Source organism: Rhincodon typus, chromosome 25, assembly GCF_021869965.1.
Source record: "Rhincodon typus isolate 14 chromosome 25, sRhiTyp1.1, whole genome shotgun sequence".
Classification (NCBI taxonomy): Eukaryota; Metazoa; Chordata; class Chondrichthyes; order Orectolobiformes; family Rhincodontidae; genus Rhincodon; species Rhincodon typus.
In genome coordinates this window covers 4,128,516-4,152,150 of record NC_063356.1, presented here as the reverse complement: position 1 = coordinate 4,152,150, position 23,635 = coordinate 4,128,516, and the positions used below count along the sequence as shown (strand labels likewise).

Below are 23,635 nucleotides of genomic sequence, written 5' to 3'. Positions count from 1 at the left end.
TAAATGGTCATTGGATAAACATATGGATGATAATGGAATAGTTTAGGTTAGATGGGCTTCAGATTGGTTTCACAGGTCGGCGCAACATCAAGGGCCGGAGGTCCTGTACTGCGCTGTAATGTTCAATGTTCTACAGTTCCAAGTACTAACTAAAGCTCTAAGTTCATCTACTTTGTCTATTATACTCCTCGCATTTCAGACCATCTCCCCTGTTCTTTTCAGCAGCATTTCCCTCCCTGTTCTTATTCTTAGTCAAGTTTGCCTTGGTTTCTACCTCTCCCTCAATTTCTGCAGCTACTACCCTACTCCCCTGGTTCCACCCGTTTGCCACAGTAGTTTAAACCATTCTACCACATATACCCGCCAGGGGCATTGGGTCCTGCCCAGGTGTAACCCATCCAGCATATACAGGTCCCAATGTGCCATGAATCTGAAACCCTCCCACTCACACCATCTTTTCAGCCACGTGTTCATCCAATATATCCTGCTGCTTCTACTCTGATTAGCTCATGGTACTGGTAGTAATCCTGAGATAACTACCTTTAAGGTCCTACATTTCAACTTTCTTCCTAGTACTCTATATTCTGCTTTTAGGACCTCATCCCTTTTCTTACCTATGGTGTTAGTACCAACATGTATGACCACTGTTCGCTCCCCATCCCTGTCCAGAATGTCCTGCGACCGCTCCAAGACATCCAGGACCCTAGCACCAGGGAGGCAACACACCACTCTGGACTCTCGTTTGCAAGGCACAGAAATGTCTGTTTCGCTTACAATTGAACCTCCTATAACTATAGTATTTCTAGGCCTATCTCTCCCTTTCTCTGCAGCACAGCCAACCATGGTGCCATGAATTTGGCTGCTGTTGTTATCCCCTGACGGGTGATTCCCCTCATCAGTATCCAAAACGGCATAACACAGTGTGGAGCTGGAGGAACACAGCAGGCCAGGCAGCATTAGAGGAACAGGAAAGTTGACATTTCGGGTCTGGATCCTTCTTCAGGCTTCGCAGTGGGGTTATAAATCACTGATTTAGCAAGAACTGCAGATGTTGGAGTCAGAGAACAGAAGGGTCCCAATCCGAAACATCAACTTTCTCGCTTCTTTGATGCTGCCAGGACAGCTGTGCTCCTCCAGCTCCACACTTTGTTGTCTTCTGCAGTTCTTGCTATCCAAAATGGTGTATCTGTTTGCAGGGGAATAGCCACAGGAGATTCCTGCACTGCCTGCTTAACCATCCTGCTCTACCTGGCAGTCACCCATTCCCTTCCTGTGGAGTCTCAGTCTGCAGTGTGAGCACCTCTCTATATGTGTTATCCACAACACTTGGCCTTGTGAACGCTCCAGAGTCCCCAACCACCACTCAAACTCGGGCCTCCAGGAGTTGCAGTTAGAGACACTTCTTGCACACATGCAGGTCCCAGGAATTGCAAATATGCCCAGTTTCCCACATTGAGCAAGAGAAGCAGACTACGATTTGGAGCTCTCTGCCATGTCTTACCCCTTTAAGTTTATTAATCCTTACCAACTTGAAGCTTCTGATGCTCTCTACTCCGAAACAATTTCTCAAAACCTACTTGTTATTCACCAACAACAGTTTCCAGCGAGACAGTTTAGGTTCGTGCTCTTTTACCCACTGGAATTCTGGCTGCCATCCTTCTTCTCACAGTGTTCTGTCTCCTCTGAACTTTTCATCTCCCATTTGTTTTGGGTCCAGGAGGAAGGAGGTATGGAAACATTACAGTAATGTTTGAGGCTGACCGTTCCTTAACAGCAGGTTCTTCTGTGATACCCTTCACGCCCGCGCTGGCTGCAAAGACCACTCCCAGAATGTAAACAAGTGATGACTCAGCACCCGCTGGTGAAGCAATCCTAATGTGCGGGGAACTCAAATCCTTCATTCATTATCAGAAGTTGCTGGAAAAGCTTAGCAGGTCTGGCAGCATCTGTGAAGGAAAAAAAAAATCAGTGTTAATGTTTTGGGTCCGATGACCCTTCCTCAGAACTGATGGTACCTGAGGAAGGGTCACCAAACCTGAAACATTAACTCTGATTTTTTTCTTCACAGATGCTGCCAGACCTGCTGACCTTTTCCAGCAACTTCTGTTTTTGCTCCTGATTTACAGCATCCGCAGTTCTTTCGGTTTTTATTCGTTATCAGGTTGTATCAATTGGAATTAATATCCAGGGGCGAACAGAACTGTTAAACAAACTGTGTACATTGTATATCTGTGATTGCCAGTGCAGATAGTGATTGAATTGATGTAGATACATCCAGTGACAGCAGAAAATATTCCCAAAGAGAAGCTCAGAAGCTCTCAGAACAGAAGGAAGCCATTTGGCTCAATCATACCAGCTCTTAATCAGTCCAAACTAATCTGACTGTCCTAGTTACTCTCAAGAAGTCTGTATCCTTCTCTGCATTAAATACCTAGCTACAACATCATAGGATGGGACAAGGTACCGTCGAGTCTCCCTTACAATAATCAGGAGAAATTTTTAAAAACATTTCAATTACTTAATTAAAAGGTCTTAAAAGTAAAAATCAAAAGTACTGTAACAGAAGAGCAACAGTTTGCAGCGCAGAGGCTATCATCCGCAGTTAAAACATTGCTCAGTAAGATGAACTTTGCCTGCTGAATTTATTCCAATTGCCTCAATTTAAAATACTTAATATATGCAGATGAGGCCATTTCCTCCGTCTTAACATAGTTGACTTTCAATGGGGATGCATGGAATCACACATATGAAACACTGACAGGTCAGTTTCTGGATTGCTCAGCTAGGCTTCCACAACCAGACTTGCACCTTTTAAATAGCAGAGACATTTGTTCTGAATATAACAGCAGTAGAGTGTTATATGTAATTACAATTGTAGCAAAGTGTTGCATCCATGCTACAGAAAAATATCTCGCACTACACCAGTATATCTTTCCTTCACTGCAGTCTGAGCGAGACGTTTTCTTGAACCAATGCCAACATTAAGACTGTGAGGCCGTTCCATGCACTGACAGCTGGCGTCCAGTCTAATGAGCCACTGTCGCCAAGAAAAAAGAATGTAAAATTAAAACAACACAATTAAACAACAAAAGCTGTGACAGCGACTTTAGAGCAATAATTTAGGGGAGGGGGATGAAGTGGCCGTTCACGACAACATCAAAACGGCTTGATTAGATTATGTAGGAGCAATCATTTCCATGTATCCCATTATTGTACACTTAATTTCCCGAAGGAATGTGTATCTTGAGCACTTTATACACAACGCCAATAATACTGCTATGAATAATTATCATTTCTATAAATTCCATTTTAGGAATGGATTTCTAACATGCAGATGCAATTTTATGGAAAACAGGTTGAAGTTGTAATGGGAAGTTCATAGAGAGTTCACATTCCCCTCCTTTTGTACATTGAGGACATCCCAAATTCATAAAGTAAAGGTGAATCCCATTCTGTTGATGTGGTGGTAAGGCTGAGCTGAATTCTGAGTTACAAAGCTTCTCTGGTCCTACATCCATAACTTCCAAATAGGGAACTCCAATTGGATTTGACTACATTACAATATTTTTAATAATATTAAAGATAACTCTTTCAAATTGTGGACAGTCCCCGACCCACTTTGTTTAGCTAACTCAAAACCGGCCTCAGCAAGCTGTGGTATTAGGAGCAATTGGCTTTCCAGCATGCCTCGAAAATGTGCCCTGTAAAACATTGCACAACCCAAGAATACATGGAATTTTTACTCATTTCGATAAAAATCTTTCCATGGAAAAAATATGAAAAAACTACCCTGACCCCATGGCCTCTGTATGCTGGATGCCCTGAAACTGGCCCCTGCAAAGTTCTGCCTGAACAGACTTTTTGAAAAATAGTCCCACACATACTGGCAATTAAAAGACTTTTTTTCCTCTAAAAGTAGGAAAAAGTGTCAGAATGTGTTGCAATGGTTAAAAGCTTTCATAAATCTTGACCTGACTTTCCCCACTGATACTGTGAAGGTTCAAGTACTAAATGATACGTCAGTCTAGTTAATACTTTAGTTTTAATCCACTTTAACAGCTCAAGACTGACATCTGCTGGACCGTGAACAAACTTTTACCAATGCTGCTCATGGGAAAAAAATTTGCACACATTTCGACGATGTTCCAGGAGGAAAATTACTTTCTGCTTTATTTTGTTTTATGCATACACTTAACCTATGCATTGTAACTGGCTGTTTTAATGAAATTGCTGTAGACCTGCTGGATCATTGGTCTGTCGAACCATAGTCTCATGCTCTCATTACAGAGACACGACTGGTGGATTTTTATCCTGAGGGTCACCATGCCTCAGGCAAGAGAAGAATTTGAGAAGGGGACTCCTTCATGGTAACCTTACCCAGTGTGGGAAATGAACGCATGCTGGTACTGTCAGTTTGCATTGCAAACCAGCTATCCAGCCAACTGTGCTGACTGACTCCCTCAATTATATAGATTAGGCTTTACTGCCTTGAAGATGAAAGTTAAAGGGTAATTGAATTGACATGTTTAAAACGGAAAGAGGATAGATCTTAGTCTTGGCAGTCCCTCAAAGCATTTGCTATAGAGTAAAGCCTGGAGTAACAACCTGCATTTGGAGTCCTTTAATGGTGGAGGTAGTGCTTCAGCTACCACACGGTTCTGGCTGACCAGGTTCTCCTCCTGTTACCATCAGAAGGAATTACAGATAATCAAACTGCTCGGCTGTGTCAAGAATGTCCCTTCGCTGGCCAAACATTCCAATACAGTGAGGCTTCAAGCTGAAGCTTCTGGTTCAGAGGCACAGATACTATCAACTGCACCACAAGACCACCACAGGGTAGACAGAGAGAAATTATGGTGGTTGTGTCCACATGGGAGGATTCAAACTTAAAATAGAGCTGGGTACCAAGGCTGATGCGAGGATGTGTCTTCAAAGGATAGTGGAAAACTGTCTCTTAAAAAGCTACTGAGGCAAAGGGTCAGAAACACTCAAAACGGAAACTGACTGATTTTGTTAGGCAAAGGTATTAAGGTACTGTTGTATGAAGGTACCAGGTGAATGAAGTTGAGATTCCAATCAGCTCTGATATAAATTTGATGGAACAGGCTCCAAGTAGCTGAATGGTCTGTTGCTCCTAAGTGATGAAAAATAATGAGGCATGCAACAACGTTTCCATATAAGACAGCAGATTAAAAGAGCCAAAGATGTGTTGGTTAGGCGGATTGGCATGCTAAATTGCCCATAGTATCCAGGGATGTGTAGACTAGGTGGATTAGCCATGGGAAATGCGGGGTTACAGGGATAGGATAGTGGGATGGGTCTGGGATGCTCTTCAGAGGATCTGTGTAGACTCGGGCTGAATGGTCTGCTTTCATGCTGTAGAGATTCTATGATTCTTGAAAGGTACAACATTATCGAACTGTGCTCTAAGAGGGACTCTTGCCTATGGGCAATGCTCATCAGTCATACCTACCACTTTCCATATGATGCAGAACCACAATTTTCTGTAATACACCACTAATGGCAAGACTTCCCACTGGCATTGTACATTCCTAGGAATCAGCTTAGAGCCTCAGAACTGAGTTTTAACTTGGGCAAAATGGTTATATACAAATTTTATTCTGTGTAGTAACAGCAATGAACAGTAACAGCTGACATCAAACGATGCAGATTAAAAACTCCCACAAACAGCAATTACATGAATTATGCACCAGGCTGTATGCACAAAGCGATGTTAACTCAAGGATGAGTCCTCCACTGCTCCTCTAATTGTGGCATAGAGTCATTATGTCTAGCAGAAAGGAGAAGGGGGATCTTGTAAAGTTGTTGCATCCAAATGATGACATCTCTAACATCCTCAGTACTGCACTGGGAGTATCGATCTGAATCATGCACTGAAGTCTCTGGAGGGCAGCTGGAAGCTACAACTTTCTGACACAATCGCAAGCTAAGGCTGATACAAAAAAGAATTAACAACTTCCAACTTGCTGTCATTTCAAGACTCCTAAGACTAAGGCCAGTAAATGAACCATACAGATCAGAAAGTCCTCCGAATTTCTCTATAAATTGGAGTGAGCTGATCTCAACTTGGACAAAGGCAAGGATACAACTGATTGTAACGCTCTTGGGTTAAAAAAGGTGAAGGAAAGTAAGGGGAAACCTTGTTATGTTTTAAGAAATATTCTGAAGGGTGGGAGAAGTGTAACAGGATAAGGGCTTAGTGAAGAAGTTCCTGATAGCAGAGCTGTAATTGCTGCAAGACCATTCTTCAACACATACATTGGAAATGATTACAGGAGAAAGCAATAATCTAGAATGGATGAGAAGAGGGCGTGACCTGGATTACAAACCTGGAGGCGGTGGACTGATATCAGAGAGGAACTTGGAAACCTTGAAACAATACAATAGTTTTACTTCACAGCATTTCCATACTAGATAATACTGCAAATTATGTAACAAACAAAAATGTGTGGTTAAATACTTCATCAAGTTAATTCGCAAATTAAATTGATCTTCTTGTAAAAGGTAAAAGTAAACTTGCCATGGTCTTACCAGACCGCATGGGTCATCAGAGAGAAATGACTGGTGGTGGTTTAACCTGAGGGCCACAATGCCTCATGGAAGGGAAGAAGTTGAGGAGAGTTCCTCATCTTCAGAAGTTGAGGACTACTCAAAATCTTATTCCCACAATGTAGCAACTTGACTCAATGTTACGAACCTCATTTATTGTGCTGAAGAGGCTTGATTAAATCAATACTTCAACTATCTTTTGAAAACATCTTTCAAAGCTGTCTAAATTTCAAATGCTGATCAAATATGAGATGCAGGTCCAAGTTTGCCAGTTTCACAAGGGGCAACTAGAAAAGGAAATCAGGTGGAAATGCATCAGACCTTTGATTCCAAATGAGTTTGTCACTTCAGCACATTGAGCTTGTCGTTTATATGAACAATTTGAATGAGAATATAGAAAGCATGGCTAGTAAGTTTGCGGATGCCACTAAACTTCATGGTAAAGCAGACAGTCACAAAGGTTAAGATTACGAAGGGATCTTGATCAATTGGGCCAATGGGCAGAGGAGTGGCAGGGAGAGTTTAATTTAGATGAATGCATTTCATTTCCAGGTGTTGTATTTTGGTAAAATAAACAAGGGCAGGACTTGCACAGTTAATGGTAGAACTCTGGGGAATGTTGTTAAACAGAGACACTGAGAGGTTCAGGTACAGAGTTTCTTGAAAATTGCATCACAAGACAGGGTGGTAAAGGAGGTGTCTGGCATGCTTGTTTTCATTGCTCAGACCATGGAGTATAGGAGTCATGTTGCAGTTGTACAGGACGTTGGTGAGGCCGCTTCAGGAGTACTGTGTGCAGTTCTGGTCACTTTGCTATAGGAAGGATATTATTAAATTGGAAAGAGTTCAGAAAAAATTTACAAGGGACGTTACTGGGAGTGGACAGTTTGAGTTATAAGGAGAGGCTGAATAGGCTGAGACCGTTTTCCCTGGAGTATAAGAGGTTAACGCGTAATCTTATAGACCTTTATCATGAGGGACACAGACAAAGTGAGTAGCAAAGGTCTTTTCCCTAAGGTAGGGGAGTTCAAAACTGGAAGGCATAATTTTAAGGTGAGAAGAGAAATATTTTAAAGGGAACTGACAGGCAACTTTTTCACACAGATGGTAGTTTATATGTGGAATGAACTGCCAAAGAAAGTGGCAGATGCAAGGGCAGTTACAACATTTAAAGGACATTTGGATAAGAATATGAATAAGCAACGTTTGGAGGGATATGGGCCAAATACCAGCAAATGGGACTAGTTGAGTTTGGGAAGCTTAGGTGGTATGGACCAAAGGGTCTGTTTCTTTGCTCTGTGACTCTATGAGTATACATACACCAGATGAACAGCTGCGGCTCAAAAGACTGCTTCACCATCACCTTCCCAAGGGCAATTAAAGACGAGTAGCAAACCCTGGCCTTGCCAGCAATGTTCAAATCCCATGAAAGAGTAAAAATAAAAGATTGCAAAAGTTCAGCAGGTCTGGCAGCAGCTGTGAAGAAAAAAAATCAGTTAACATTTTGGGTCCGGTGACCCTTCAATTTTTTCTTCACAGCTGTTGCCAGACTTGCTGAGCTTTTCCAGCAACTTCTGTTTCTGTTCCTGATTTACAGCATCCACAGTTCTTTTGGTTTTTAAAAAAAGGAAGACTGCCTTCTGTGTGCCAGCAAGAGTTCTGTGTTAGGAATAACATGGAAATTTTACAATCAAAATAGCTCTTAACCAAGATACTACCCAGAATGTCCCTCCATAACCCAAAAACATTAGGTCTATCATCCAGGGATACCAGCTCATTGCTTCCCAGAACCTTAGCAGGAAAGGGTCAGTATTTGGATATCAGAGGGTAAGTGTCACAACATTTGGTTACTTGACTCCCAACTGCACCAAATTTAAGGGAATGTTAAGGACTAAATTACAAATCATAACTTACATTTACAAAACACTTCTAATTCAAGATAATTACCCAAATGACTCTCAGAGGCATATTCAGACAAAGTTTAATAATGGTCTAAAGAAGCTGATATTAAGAGGGGTAAATGAAAGGTTGGTTGAACGTACAGAGAAGTGATAATCATTAAGCCAGCATGAAGTAGACTGGTTACCATACAAGTCCAACAGGTTGACCAATGTCCTTTCAAACAAGGAAACTTGCCATGCTGACCTTGTCAAGGCCTATGAATGACTCAGTGTTACAGTGAGGTGGTTGACTCTAAACTGCTCTATAAAGTGGGAGATCAAGTCACTCCATTTGATCAACTCCTTACACTCTACAGCAGCTTAAGCTGGCAGCCCTCATCTGAAGAACTATTTTTCAGATCCTCAAATGGTGTTTCCTTCTGAGCCACAATGGCTGCCGAACACCTGAGGTTCAATGAAATATTCACAAATGAATATCTAGTCTGTTTGTGTAAATAACATTACAACCACGAGGCTATTCCACACAATTGTCATTCGTTTTGAATCCTATGACAGGAAAAAAATGTCCTAAGGACTCAACTGTAGGTGTACCATCTAGGTGATTTTGAATCTCAATGATTAGATTCATTCTACAGAAAAGTAGCATCGTCAACATATATGGTAGATTTTCCAACCTCCCCATTCAGCTATCGTTCACCAACTGTCCACAGGAGACAAAATTACATCCCAGACAGAAGATCTACTGTACTACTATTACAAAGAAAACGTGACTGCAATAGTGAGCTACAGTATCTGATACCTCCAACAGCAATTCCTGCATTGAACATGAATTGAATCAAGTTTCCGAGTAGACAATTTCTGCAGCTAACTGTGGAGCTGTATCCATCGAGTCACTAAAGTTCATCAAGAACTTCATAACCATAAAGAGACAGATTGAAAACTGCATCATTAACCTTGTAAGCAACGGCCAGGGAAGTGAAACAGTCATAATGGACCCAGTGATAACCTCTATTAATGGGATCACTGAACATTTCCAGAATAGACCAGCTTAACAAGTGCATTCTTGGTTGCCAAATGGTCTTGAACAAGACAGCTTGCTTTCCTTTTGTTTCGCTAATTTTCTTCTTTGAGCCTCTCTCTCTACATGGAGACTGTTAGCACACCTGAGGTAGTCAGGTTCAGCTAAAATAGCAAAGGGAGGGTCCCCATGAACTACTACGTCTAATGCCGATGGCACTCTGCAGCTTGTGCCAGTTATAAGGGATTAAAAAAAAGCCCACAGAGAACATCAAGACTCAAGCCAACTAATGACGTTGTACGCAGCACTTGTCAGATGACAAAGTCCGACATTGTCTTTTTTTCTGAATTTGAAATGACTAAAGAAGGCTGTTAGCAATTGCTTATGATAATCCTTGGGGGCTAGTACAAAAGGTACTAACAGTTAGACTAGGGCAACCCGAGACACTTGCAGATATGGGGGAGTAAGAAATCTTAACATAAAGGGGAATCAATCCATAATGCTGTCAGTGTGTAACAGGATTGTACTTAACACAATGAGAGATATCACCCAATAAGTGTGGAGAACAACAAAAATGGAAAAGATACAACGTCCTCTCTTTCATCCAGTTTCTAAGGACAGTGAAGATGTCTATCAATGTCCTGTTAATGACAATCACCTAAATTCCTACTCCTAACATTGACATTGGATTATGTGCATTCAAAAGTCAATGTCACAAATGGCACACTTGATAAATGGTTCATATCTGTTCCATTAAATGTTTATCAGCTTTCCAGTTTCAACTCATTCAGTTTGCAATGCTTAGTTATTTGAATTATAATGAGGAACAAAAGCACATGTTATCTCTGTTATGTTCTATGTTCTCTATGTTCTGTGGATTCCCATGTGACACTATATTCAAACCACAAGTGAACTGGACAACATAGCAAGCAATCAATAAAGCCACAAGTTGTTTCATGTTCAGTCATACAAATGGTCTAAACACGCTTGTACACTGGGAAACACATGCTTTCTACAATTACTTATCAGATGAACAAATACCTTTAACTTCGAAAAATCTGTCGAAGGCACAGCTTGCAACAATCAGGGAGTGGGGCAGTATTTGAGGCACTGGATTTCCTGACCTGGTTGTGGTTCGAATGTAGGAATCTATCAAAGTCATGTTTTAATTTATCTGAGCTTTTCTCCACTGACTCTTTCTTTTTGACATTTTCCCCAAAATTTCAATGCAGCAACGCATTGTCATTCAGTGCAAAATTCTGTTATCTATTTCACCAGTCTTTATGTCCTCATGAAATCTTTTATTATCCTCACTGTTCAATACAATTCCCAGTTTTATGAAATGGTTAACATGTTTTGAAATGTCATCCTTAGGGGAACCTACAGTATACTTTCTGATACATAAAGTAACGGTTCTGAAGGGGTCAATGTTGCATTAAGTTCCACTCAACTTGATGATGTCACACAAGTGTTAGTGGAGATGAGTGCTAATCTTATGATCTATTGGAATGAAGACCTTCATCCACAGGTCCCCTCATAGTCTTAGTAACAATGTTTAGCTCTATGATGTAACTTGTACCCGCCTGCTATCATGCAAACAAACAAACCAAGGTCCTCTTCTTGTTCAGAATCAGTTAGTAGCAACAAACTACCCCAACCACAAGCTGCCAGTGGTTGGTACCCCAAAACCAGATGCAACACTTTCCTTTGGTCTATGGAACTAATTTTCCCCACTACTTTGTTTCCTTAGCTTAGTTAATTTTGTATCTTGGCTGTCATGGTGCACGATACAAAACTGCATTTAAGCAGCGCTGGGAATATATTAAAAAAATCAGAGGTATATTCACAGAGGTATATTCTTACAAAGATGGACACTAATTCAAAGTGGTATTGGGAGGGACGACTAAAGACTTCTTGAAGATGATGTTAAAAAGGAGGAGAAGAGGTGGAACAAACATAGAATGCTGGAAAAACTCAGCAGGTCTGACTGCAATGGTGGAAAGAAAAACAGAGCCACAGAACCTGCCAGCCCTACTGAGTTTCTCCAGGATTCTGTGTTTCAGATTTTCACCATCTGTACTATTTTGCTTTTATATGAGGAAGAGGAGGAGCTTGGACAGGGAATTCCATACCTGTCAAAAGTTTCATGTTTCACTTTCATATTTTCATTTTAATTATTGAGAAATTGTCAAAATTATATTAAATATTTTCTTTCTCGACTCGAGAATGCTTACAAAAGCCAGAAAATAGATAAGCTGGAACATGACTGAAAATTAGGAATCGGTTTTCTGTCCCAATTTTGCCATGGAGTCCACAAAAAATGGACAACCGTTTCAGTTCAAAGTATCATTTCAGTTTGAACCTAGTCTTCCTAAAATTAAAAAGAGATTGAAATTCTAGTTTGAATTTAGCAGATGACAATTTTGGTTATCAATTACTTGATTCTTCATTTTAGTCCTCCCTTACAGGACGTATTGTTCCCATCGGAGGTGAAAGCCTCAGTTAAAAAAACACCCTGTTCTTTCCCCAAGGCATCAGGTTTTAAACTATGCAAAGGCATGATTGAAAATGAAGCAAGATGCCTGCATGAACCGTTGTCAGAAATAGTCCTCGAGGCGTCAGTTTATCCAGTTTCCTTGGGTACACACCACACACTCATACGTTATTGTCGAAACACTCGCGCTGATTAATCTTCAAAGTGAATCAGCTTTGCAACGCAAAACAGCAGCAATTTAAATCGCTATCAACAGGGTCTGTTAAAGGGATTAGCACCATATGGGCTAATAATTTGCTCTGCATTTTGTGGATTTTTCAAGTAATTGTGAAATTTCATTTGTTCATTATTGTGTAGTAAAACCCAAAGGGAATAGGAAAAACAGAGAAAGAAGATAAAGCCAAATAGTCTGGAAAACACAGACTGTGACCATAACTGTCAGTTTAATTGAAATACAGTGGTCAGAGTTTTACCAACAATTTTGAAAACGTGGAATAAGATATTGTGAACACTGACAAAAATGTTATTGTGAGTATTCATGTTTACATACAGAAAAGTAATAAAAATCCGTCAGTCAAAAAATGAATTTGAGGAAAGCTCATCTTGAATAGAAAGAGACTTGCATTTCTAAAGTGCTTCCAACCTCAGCACCTTTCAACTTAAAGCATTCTATGAACCATTTCGAAGTGTAAGCTTTGTTGTAATATAGAAAATGTGACAGCCAATTTCAACACAGTAAAATCCCACAATCAGCAATGTGATAACGATCAGATAATCTGTATCAGTGAGGATGATTGACAGAATAATGGTGGCCAGGATGTATGGGAAATCAGCAAGTGTGGCTCTCGGGTGAAGTGGGTTTTACAACAAAGGGGATAACTGGGACAGACCCTGCAAGTAATTCAGTAAGCTCTCACTGGGTATTGTTATACCTCTACAGTAATATGTGATAATGTTTATAGTAGAAGACCATAAGATTTAGGAGCAAATTTACGCCATTCAGCCCATCCAGTCTGCTCCACCATTGGATTATGACTGATAGGTTTCTCAACCGTGTTCTCCTGCCTTCTCCCTGTAATCTTTGATCTGCTTACAAATCAAGAATCTATCTACCTCTGTCTTAAATATGCTCAGTTACTTGGCACCCACAGCCTGCTATGGCAATGAGATCCACAGATTCACCTGCCCCGGCTGAAGAAATTCTTCCTCATCTCAGTATTAAAGGGTCGTCCCTTCATGTTGAGGCTGTCATTGGTCCTAGTCTCTCCTACTCGCGGAAACATCTTCCCCAAGTCCACTCTATCTCGGCCTCTAAGTATTCTATAAGTTTCAATGAGATTCCCACTTATCCTTCTAAACTCCATCAAGGACAGACTGAACGGCTCCACATGTGTCAAGCACTTCACCCAGAGACCATTCGTGTAAACTACATATATAAACTTGTTCTTAAGCTGTCAAACTAATATATCACTTGGGAAAATAGAAATAAGCACATGCCGTTCAGCCCTCGGGTTTTCTCTGTCATTCAATTTAATCCTGACTGATCTGCATCTCAACTCCACCTCCCTACACCGATTCCTTAACGTTTAGTACCTTTGCTATGTTTCTCTGGGGAAGTTCCAGGCTACGTCTACTCTTTGTGTGAACACACTTACACAAATGGTTAGTTTTTAAATTTGAATATAAAAGTAATGCAGTACAGAAGGATGTTATGAGACAAACGATGATTGTGCTATCACTTTTCATTTCATTCATAAAATCTTTCCACAGAATTATGTCAATGAGATGTGTATTGACGCAGTTGTATTTTGTATGGATTGCAACTCAAACAGTTTATCTCCCAGGTAACCATGTAGCCACATGGATCAAAATGATCCAACCTACATGGGAATCTGATAGGCATGAGCAACAAGAAGTGAAAGGAACCCAGGGAGCCAGTGCACTGAAGCATTTACTCCATATTACGGCTATACGTTGCCAGCAGGATACACACATTCAGAGTCAACTGTCAATTTTACTGAAGAGGAGGCACCTGACTCAAAACATTAACTGTACTTTCTTTCCACAGATCCTGCCAGACCACCCGAGTTTCTCCAGAAATTTCTCTTCTTGTTTTGGATTTCCAGCATCTGCATTCTTTGTTTAATTTTATATCAATTCTACTTGTTGACTTTGTATCTCTCCAATTTTAACTCCCATTTCCAGGCCGTCCTTCAGCAGAATAGGGTAAGGAGGACTGTTCCTCCCTATTCCATTTGGCACTACTGTGCTCCACTCTGACAATTTGCGTACAAACCAACACACATTACACGAAAAGGATAGCTTAATTCAAGTATCTGTATAAAATTTGGGTCTGTCCAATGGAAAATGTAAAATTATCACACAGTAGCGTTTCTGATAGTAACATTTCTTAGCATCACATCCCTCCTTGTTATGTTATTTTATGTATATTATTTAATCCAAATAATTTGATCAATCCACGTTTTATTCACAAGCTAATTTATCAGGAGAGGAGTGCAGATACTGTGGAAGTTATAGGTTGCTTTGTTTGACTTTTAGTCCAGTTTTTCCCAGCATTGGTGATTAAGACGGCAGCAGGAGGCAATGTAATCCACCTACTGATATGTAATCATCTCCACACTGAAGGATTAATAACCACTCTGTTCTTTTCTAAGCTGTACCACAGGATCTTTTTTAGTCAACCTCGATAGGCAGACAGAGCTACAGTTTAATGCCTCAGCCACACAAATGGTACTCTATGGTGCTGCACTCACACTGCAGTTAAAACTGTGCACTCATCTCTGGAAGTGATCTTGAACCTACAATGCTCTGGATGGGAGGGTGCTATAAAATTAAATAATTTAAATTTGAACCAAGTATGTCTGAGACTCTTACCTTTGGCACATGTGGATTGAATTCTACTGCCCTGTGTATTGCTTCCACAGCATTCATTTCTGCTGTACTGAGCCCTCGCCGAGAGGCTGCTTCTGGGGAGAACCTACATTCAGGCAGAAACAAATAAAGAACTTTAATGGAAAACCCACTCCTCCAGATGGTGACCAAGGGTGTACAATTCAAGGTGCAGCCCTCATAAATAAATATCTCACTCTCCTTGACCTGTGCAAGACTGAACAGGCTGGGGCTCTTTTCTGTAGAAAAGAGAAGGCAGAGGAGTGAACCAACAGATGTCTTTGAAGTTATGAAGGAGGTGGTTGCCATTAAAATTACAGACCATAAATAAAGCATTGTGAATACTCAGCAGGTACGGCAGCATCTGCGGAGACAGAAACAGTTAATGCTTTAAGTCTAAAACAACTTTTCACAACACCAAAATCCATAAATATAAGATAGCCATTATAAACCCAATAGAATGTAGGAGAAATTTCAACCACAGAGGAAAAATGTGAACATGATGCCACATGGATGTTAAGATGAATAGTAGAAATGAATTTAAGGGAAGGCAAGGTCAGCATGAGGTAGAAAGGAATAGAAGTATCGCTGTAGAATTACATGTATGGTGGAAAGAGGTTCAAGTGTAGCATAAACAAAAGCATGACCCTGTGGGGCCAAATGGCCTGTTTTCTCCATATAAAACTCAATGCAAATCTATGTATGTCTTCAACAGATGTGCAGTCAAGACTAAACCTAAAATCAAGGCCTCAAGTCACTAAGTTAGAATCTAAATGCACAACATCTCATTGTAACAAGAGGAAGAATCTTATATTAAAACTAGAAGATAACCTTGAAAAAGAGGAAGCAGAAGATAACACAAGGAAACAGAATGTTCATTAACAAATAGCTGTTCTTGCTGATGTAGATTTGACCTAACAGTTTCGTCTCAATGTTTACAAATCCCAGCCCTGCACTGTGTCACTCAAACACTTCTGATGTTCCACATCCTGTTCTGTTCAGTTTTCTTGACCTTCATAAAATCTCTCTCAGAAATTTGTTAAGATTGCTGAAAAATGTCACCTGCAATTTTATTTTAATTGTTCTTAGGATGTGGGTAAGACTAGTGGAGGAGTAGTCATCAATCACCACAGTTACTCTTAGGATAAAGCAATAAATTTATTTGAGATGGGATAGATTTATATGGTACATTTGAGCCAATGCCTGAAGAGATGAATACATATATGACAGATTCTACCATAAATGCCACATGCAAGATAGTTATCAAATATTGCTGTGTGATGTTGTTTTCGGTGCTGACCAAGTCACTACAGCCACGGATTATCACAGCAGCACATACCAATACCGCAAGCTTGGTGGTATTTCCATCAGTTCTAATTAACCCTATCACCCATTCAGGGACACTGAATACTTTGCAATCATCTCAGTCCGAGCATATCAACCACATTGCCTCAGGGGAGTGTCCGAGGTCTAAACATCTTCAGCTGCTTCAATGACCTGCCCTTCGTTATAAAGGTCAGAAGTGGGGATGCTTGCTGATAATTGCACCGTGTTCAGCAGCATTCAGCCATCTTCAGATACTGAAACAGCATACGTCCAAATGTAGCAAGACCTGGACAACATTCAGGCTTGAACTGATAGGGAGCAAGTAACAGTCTTGGTACACAAATGCAGACCAATGGCCTTCTCCAAAAAGAGAAAAATTGACCTTTACCCCTTAACTTTAAATGGCATTACCATTCTCAAAAACATAGTTACTGACATCTTGAGGGTTTGCATTAATCAGAAGCAGAACCTGACTAGCCATACAAATATAACAAGAAGGAATCAGAGGCCTCTTAACTGGCTCAAAGTTGTCCACCATCTACAAGGCATATGTCAGAAGAATGACGAAATATTCTCCACTTGCCTGAATGAGCACAGTTCGAACAGCACTCAAAAAGCCTAATAGCATCCAGAAACATGCAGCCCACTTGACCAATACAGCAGCTTTAACATTCACTTCCTCACCACCGATGCAGTGACAGTAGTGTGAATCCTCAGGGCTCTTTGAGCAGCACTTTCTAAACCAATGACCTCTATCAGCCAGAAGGCCAAAGACAGCAGCTGCAAGGAAATCTGACCACATGCGAGTTCCCCTCCAAATCATACACCATCGTGGCTTGGGAACAAATCACAATTTGTTCACCACAGCTAGGTCAATTTCTGTAACTACCTGCCGAAAAGCATTGTGGTCTACCTACACCCCATGGACTGCAGTGGTTCAAGATGGCAGCTCACCATCAACTTCTCAAGAGCAGCTAGAGATGGGCAAAAAATGTTGGCAAAACAGTGACACCCACATCGCATGAAGCAATAAAAGACAAGTTCTCTCTTTCCCTTTAAAGCATGAATCATCATTTTGATCACAATTTCAGTCATCTCACCTTAAGTGCATGGTTACTGGCTTTTGGGTAAAATGTAAAATTGTGGAATCTGGACAAGTCACATAAAACATAATAGATGCCTGGAATCAAAGTACACAGCAATAATTCAACTAGAGACTAGTACATGTTAACTAATAGAATTGAACAAAAGTGACTTTCAACATTCTTTGAATCTTATAGCTGGCAACTTGCTGTTACAAAGCATGACTTTGTCTTTCACACATCTAGTAGATGACCATCTATTAGTTAATGTTCTTTACTATTCATTTGTTTTTACTCCTCCCATTACACTAGATTACTCATCAAGCATTCAAAGCATCATGTGCAAAGTACACAGCTGAGGCAGCAATACAGATGGGAACAGTCACTACAGGAACTATATCGCCATTTCTTCAAAGGTTTGCAAGGTAAAAATCCTGGAACTCCATCCCTAACAATATTTTACATGCACGTACATTATAAGGAGAGCGGCAGTACTTCTCAATGGCAATTAGGGATGGGCAATAAATGTTGGACTGGCCAGTGACCCCACATCCTTTGAACGAAGTCTTTTTGAATTAAAGGTGCCACATAAATGCAAATTACTGTTGTCACTACATGATTGTCTGTACCATCATTAACAGTATTATAACAATATGGAAAATATAGGTAGTTTAAGATACTCCAAACTATCTAGGGCATTCAGCTGAGATCAGAAACTGTGAAAGTGAGCTTCAGTTATTTATAACCAGCATCTGAAGGCCAGGAATGTGCAACGGCCTTGAACTGGCTCCAAGCCATTTACACTGCACAGACAACACATGCATTCTGAAACTCTCAAATCGTTTCTCTACTTTATATTCCTGTGTTAATTCTTCCAATATCCCTGTCAGATGACACAAACAGTATAATTTGTATGAAAGCAGTGACACACATTACAATGCATGACTTGTTGAGAAAGGTTTTAAAAGATTGGATCAGTGAACATGAATTCAAATAGTAGATTGAGGTAGGAGCCATACAGTCCCTTGCCTCCATACGTCTTAAAATCCTAACTAAACAAGTAACCCCCTCAGTTTTGAAAGCTCCAACTATTTTCCTCTTTGCTCTCAACCACCCAACAATCGCTGCTCCAGTCCAACATCCATAGTTTTATCTGCAGGGGAGTGGGAGAAGGAACATTTCCTTTCCCCGTTGTCTGAAAAAATGCATCCTGATCGTACTCATGAATTGCCCTAATTTTATTATGTTCTCTTGATTCTTGATTTCACTGGAAGAAATTTTTTTCCGTACATATCCTATTGAATCCTTGGATCAGAATTCCCTTTTCTTCCAACGTCAAGGAAGTACAAATCAAATATATGAGAGCCGTCTTCATAATTTTGCCACAGAAGTCAACTCAAAAGAGTTATACATCATGCTATTGTCTGTTAACACATATCCCTAAATCTATACCATTGTTAGTGAATCGTCTGCAGTGCTTCTTCTGTTTGTTTAGAGATTATGTCACTTTTGACTAGCGTGTAGCATTATACCACACAAAACATGGTTTATGCCCTCCTTTTTATTCTTCTAGCTTTTTGCTGACATGTCAGCCAGTTCAGAGCAGGGAGGTGGCTGCAAGAGGGTGTGAGGGAGGAAGGGAATGACTGCAAGGAGGTTTTGAGGGAAAAAGGGGGAGACTGCAGGTGTGGGGGGTGCAAAAGAGGAGGTTGCAAGTGGGGGCAATGGAGAAGTATACTTCAAGAATGGGTATGGACAGTACGCAGCTGCTGGAGTCCAGGAGAGATTACAAAGGAACAGGTAGGAGGCACAATGGCAAGGATCCTTAGAATCATTGAATATTTACAGCACAGAAAGTCATCATTTCAGCCCAGAGTTTTTGAACTGTCAGTAAAAGAAAAACAAATTAAAAATTAGTCATCCATTCCAATATCACTTTCTAGCAATTCATCCTCGGCGGGGGTGGGGGAGAGAGAAAAAAATCTGCTGCTGGTGAGAACACTAGGACATGGAGTAGTTGAGGTATATAGGATAGTCTTTGGTACCAAAACACTAATGTTGTTTCCCGTTCCACAGATATAGCCAGGCCTGCTGAGATTCCCTAACATTTTCTCATTTTATTAAGGAATAAAATCACATGTTAATAGGGGGAGATGAATACATGCAGGAAGAAAAACACCCAGGAATTGGGCCATTTGGACTGTCCATGCTATGCGTAATTTGCAACACCCTGCAAAATCAACCAATTCAACCATTCAAAAATAATTCTTAACAGTTCAAAAAGCCCTGTCAGTTTCTGAGCCAGTACATTATCAGAATGAACAAAATTTAATATCATGAATCACTTACGTATTTCATATTAAAATTATTCAAAATACCTTGAAAGGGTTCAGAAAAGATTTACAAGGATGTTACCAGGGTTGGAGGGTTTGAGCTCTAGGGAGAAGCTGAATAGGCTGGGCCTATTTTCCCTGGACCATCTGAGACTGAGGAATGATCTTATAGAGGTTTATAATATGATGAGGGTAAATAGACAAGGTCTTTGTCCCAGGTGGGGGAGTCAAAAACTAGAGGGCACAGGTTTAAGGTGAGAGGGGAAAGATTTAAAAGGGACCTAAAGGGCAACGTTTTCCACACAAAGGGTGGTGCATATATGGAATGAACTTCCAGAGGAAGTGGTGGAGGCTGGTACAATTACATCGTTTAAAAGGCATCTGGATGGTATATGAATAGGAAGGGTTTAGAGGGATATGGGCCAAATGCTGGTAAATGGGACTAGACTAATTTAGGATGTCTGGTCAGCTTGGACGAGTTGGACCGAAGGGCCTGTTTCTGTGCTGAATATCTCTATGACTCTGAATGCTTCAGAGTGAAGAACTGTGAAATATTAGAATAAATGAACATTAAGAGAAAAGTAGTAATTAAAGGTTTAGCGGTCTTAAAAGTGGATAAATCTATAAGCCTGAATGAGATGTCACCCAGGCTGTTGAGAGAGGCAAAGGAGCAGGTATCAGGGCGATGGCAGTAAGTTTCAAAATCCTGTCTACCCACAGGTGGTGTGTCAGAGGACTAGAGGACAGCTAACATTGAAAGACAGACCAGGAAATTACAGTCTAGTCAGTCTAACCTCAGTAAAAAGTTATTAGAAAGAATGCTTTGGGATAGTTTACAATCAGAATGATTCAGAACCTTTAGTTCTGGTATGTTCTTTTTCATGATGACAAATAACCCATACTATAACATAGTTTCAATGACTGAAATGTTCTCTCAGTAACATCTCTGCTACTTGCCCAATTCTGTTCCCTAACATTAGGTCCAGAACTGCCCCATCTCTTGTACGACTTCCTATGCGCTAATTTAAAAAGCTCTCCTGAAAATGTTTTAAGAATTATCCTCCCTCTAAGCCGATGACACTTTGTCTGTCGCAATTAATATTCTGTCTGTTTCTGACAGTTTAGCGGTCAATAATACATTCCCAACAATGTTACTGCCCACTTTCTTTAAGTTCTATTCAGATGAGCTTAATTGAGAAGCCTTCCAAGATATCATCCCTCCTTGGTGCTGTAATTAACTCCTTGATCAATGCTGCAACGTCATCTCCTTTTTGACAGCCCTTCCCATTGCACCTAAAGCTTTGATACCCCACAGTAGAGCTGCAATTCCTACCCCTCCCTTAACCACGTCTCCATGGTTGATATACAGTCATATCCCCATGCCTTAATCAACACCCTCAGCTCATCTGCTTTACTTACAAGGCTTCATGCACTAAAATGTCATTCAACCTTGCCAAGCTCCCTTGCGCCTTGATCCCACCTTTTCCCAAAATGGACCCAGCGATCCAGGGAGGTAAAGCTCTCACTCCTTCACCAATTCGTTAGCAACATTTATCTGCTTGACCCACCTATTCATTATTCATCAATCCAGAGGTCCTTTAAAGGTCCTATTATTCAATCTGCTACCTAGTTCCCTAAATTCTTGTGATAGATCTCATGCCTCTTTCTACCCATGCCATTAAGTACCAGTGTGAATCACAACATCCAATCGTATGCCATTATCAGTAGCCAGTGAAATCTGTGGCCCTGGCCTCACGGAGTCACTTCTGGGGCATCAGAAATGCCTGTCTGTACTCCTCATTGAGTGTTCTACTATCTGTACTTCTCTTTCTGCTCCTTCCTCTGCAATGGAGTGCTAACTGCAAGAACCATTACTCTCATTGTTTTCTATTGGAGAAAAACTGTTCTCAAGTGAGATGAACTCTAAGGCTTTCCTGATTACCGACCTACCTCGCTTTGTTCCTTCCATGGCAGTACTTCCTGAAGGTGCAGGCCAATCAATGGTCATGCAGCTTTTCAGAGGTCCAGTGCATGCCAACACATTGACTTCTGCATGAAGAATTCAGAGGCCCACATAGTGGAATAAAGAAGAGGGGAAAGAGTAGGGGGTCACTGTGTCAAAAAATGTACTATCCAAGTAAAACTCAGCCTTACAAATGCACCGCAGCACTAGCTGCGAATACACTGTGAGTGTCCTTAAATTGCCTCCCATTATCCCACAGTGTAGAGATTGGAGATCAAGTCCTTGTTTCAACCTTCAGATGCTCAGTTATATTTAGTTGCCTGCATTTTCCTTTTGAACTGAGCAATTTCTCAGTGCAACGGAAGCAAAGCATCCACAGTCTCCAACTATGCTCACATGGATGAGTGGTAGCTCTTCACATTGTTGGATACTTTGGCTTTTGGAGAGGACCACGGTGGACCTAAAAGGTTTTCCTGCATTATTTCAAACATCAGGAGAAATGTCCCTGATGTCTTCGCCAATATTTATCCCTCACACAACACTGAAAACAGATTATTTAGCCACAGGTGTGTTGGTGAACATGGGGACCTGTTGGGCAGACTTTGAACATCCTGAAAAACACAAATTGAGGGAATAGGAGCAGGCATTTTGGCCCTTCAAGCCTGCTCCACCACTCAATATGATCATGGCTGATCATCCAACTCAATATTCATTCCTGCTTTCTACCCATGCCCTTTGATCCTTTTAACCCTAAGAACCGTATCTAACGTCTTCTTGAAAACATTCAATGTTTTGGCTTCAACTACTTTGTGACAGAGAATTCAACAGGCTCACCACTCTCTGGGTGAAAAAAACTTTTCCCTGCCAAGTCACAATACAGGTTCAAGTCACTTTTTAGAAACAAAATAAATTCTGCACAGCCCTCAAACTGTTTAATAATTTACTTCATTCAGTTATCTCCTCCTGTCATCAAGAATATCAGCTGTGACTTGAGTGGTAGGATTCACACCTCACTCAGATGTAGATTCAAATACTAGTCCAAAGATTCAAGCATTTAATCAAAACTGACACTACAGTGCAATATAAGTGAGTGATGTTAGACAAAATATTAAAACAAGGCACCAGCTAAATCTCTGAGTGGGTATAAAAGATACCATGACTGTTAATGCCCTGGGCCTCTCAACCAATCTCACTGAAAGTAGATGCTATGGTCAATTACTAGTTGCTGTTTGTGGGACCTTGCTGAGCACAACCTGATTACTTTATTCCTATAATACAAGAATGACTACGCTTCAAAAGTAGTTACTTGGTTGTCAAGTGCTTTGGATATTTTGAGGTTCCTCAGGGGTGTGGAGGGGTGTGGGTGATGCAGTGGTATGTCACTGGACTGATAACCCAGAACTCCCAGGATAATGGTCAGGGGACACAGAACTCAAAAGTTAACTTCAGCAAAACCTCAAGTTCTCATATGCTTTTTCAATTTTGTTGGCATTCGCTTCTACAAACATCTTCATTTGAACTTTTCCCAAAACAAGGTCAGCTCCTTAATTCTTTAAATTTTAAGTCCCAACAGTAGCAATGTTATACTCAGATAGCTTTTGGTAGCAAACATCTCATTTGTTTTCATAACTCGACTGTGAAATTCAGTATGAAACTGAGGCACATTAAGGAGATGTTAGGACAAATGCTCAGTCACAGAAGTAATTTTAAGAAGCATCGTAAAGGATGAGAGAGGTTGAACTGCAGACAAATAGGAAATTCCAAAAGTTAGAGACAGGCAGCTGAAGGCAAAGGAATTAACCGATAAATTATAAAATCTAGGATGCACAAGAGGTCATAATTGTAGATGCAGAGACATCCGGTACATTACAATGATGCAGGGCTGAAGGGGGTTATAGCAGGAAGGAGGGATGAGGTGCTTACTTGTCTGATACAGCTCGTGCTTTCAGCAGTGCAGCTGTGTAGCATATTGTTGCTGATTTTGGCAAGCTGATATCTGTAATCAAAAGCAAGATAGATTCTAATGAATACTCAACAC

At 40.7% G+C, this 23,635-nt stretch overlaps 1 protein-coding gene across 1 annotated transcript in view; it reads right to left on the bottom strand.

The window, feature by feature from the left end:
* The window catches only part of LOC125486035 (suppressor of tumorigenicity 7 protein homolog), a 77,941-nt gene that overhangs the window by 46,216 nt on the left and 8,090 nt on the right, over positions 1–23,635 (bottom strand). The window contains exons 3-4 of the mRNA XM_048611803.1: positions 23,521–23,617; positions 14,879–14,981 (exon numbers count right to left, since the gene is read on the bottom strand). Of these exons, the coding sequence (XP_048467760.1) occupies positions 14,879–14,981; positions 23,521–23,617 (200 nt within the window). The remainder of the gene's footprint in view (positions 1–14,878; positions 14,982–23,520; positions 23,618–23,635) is intronic.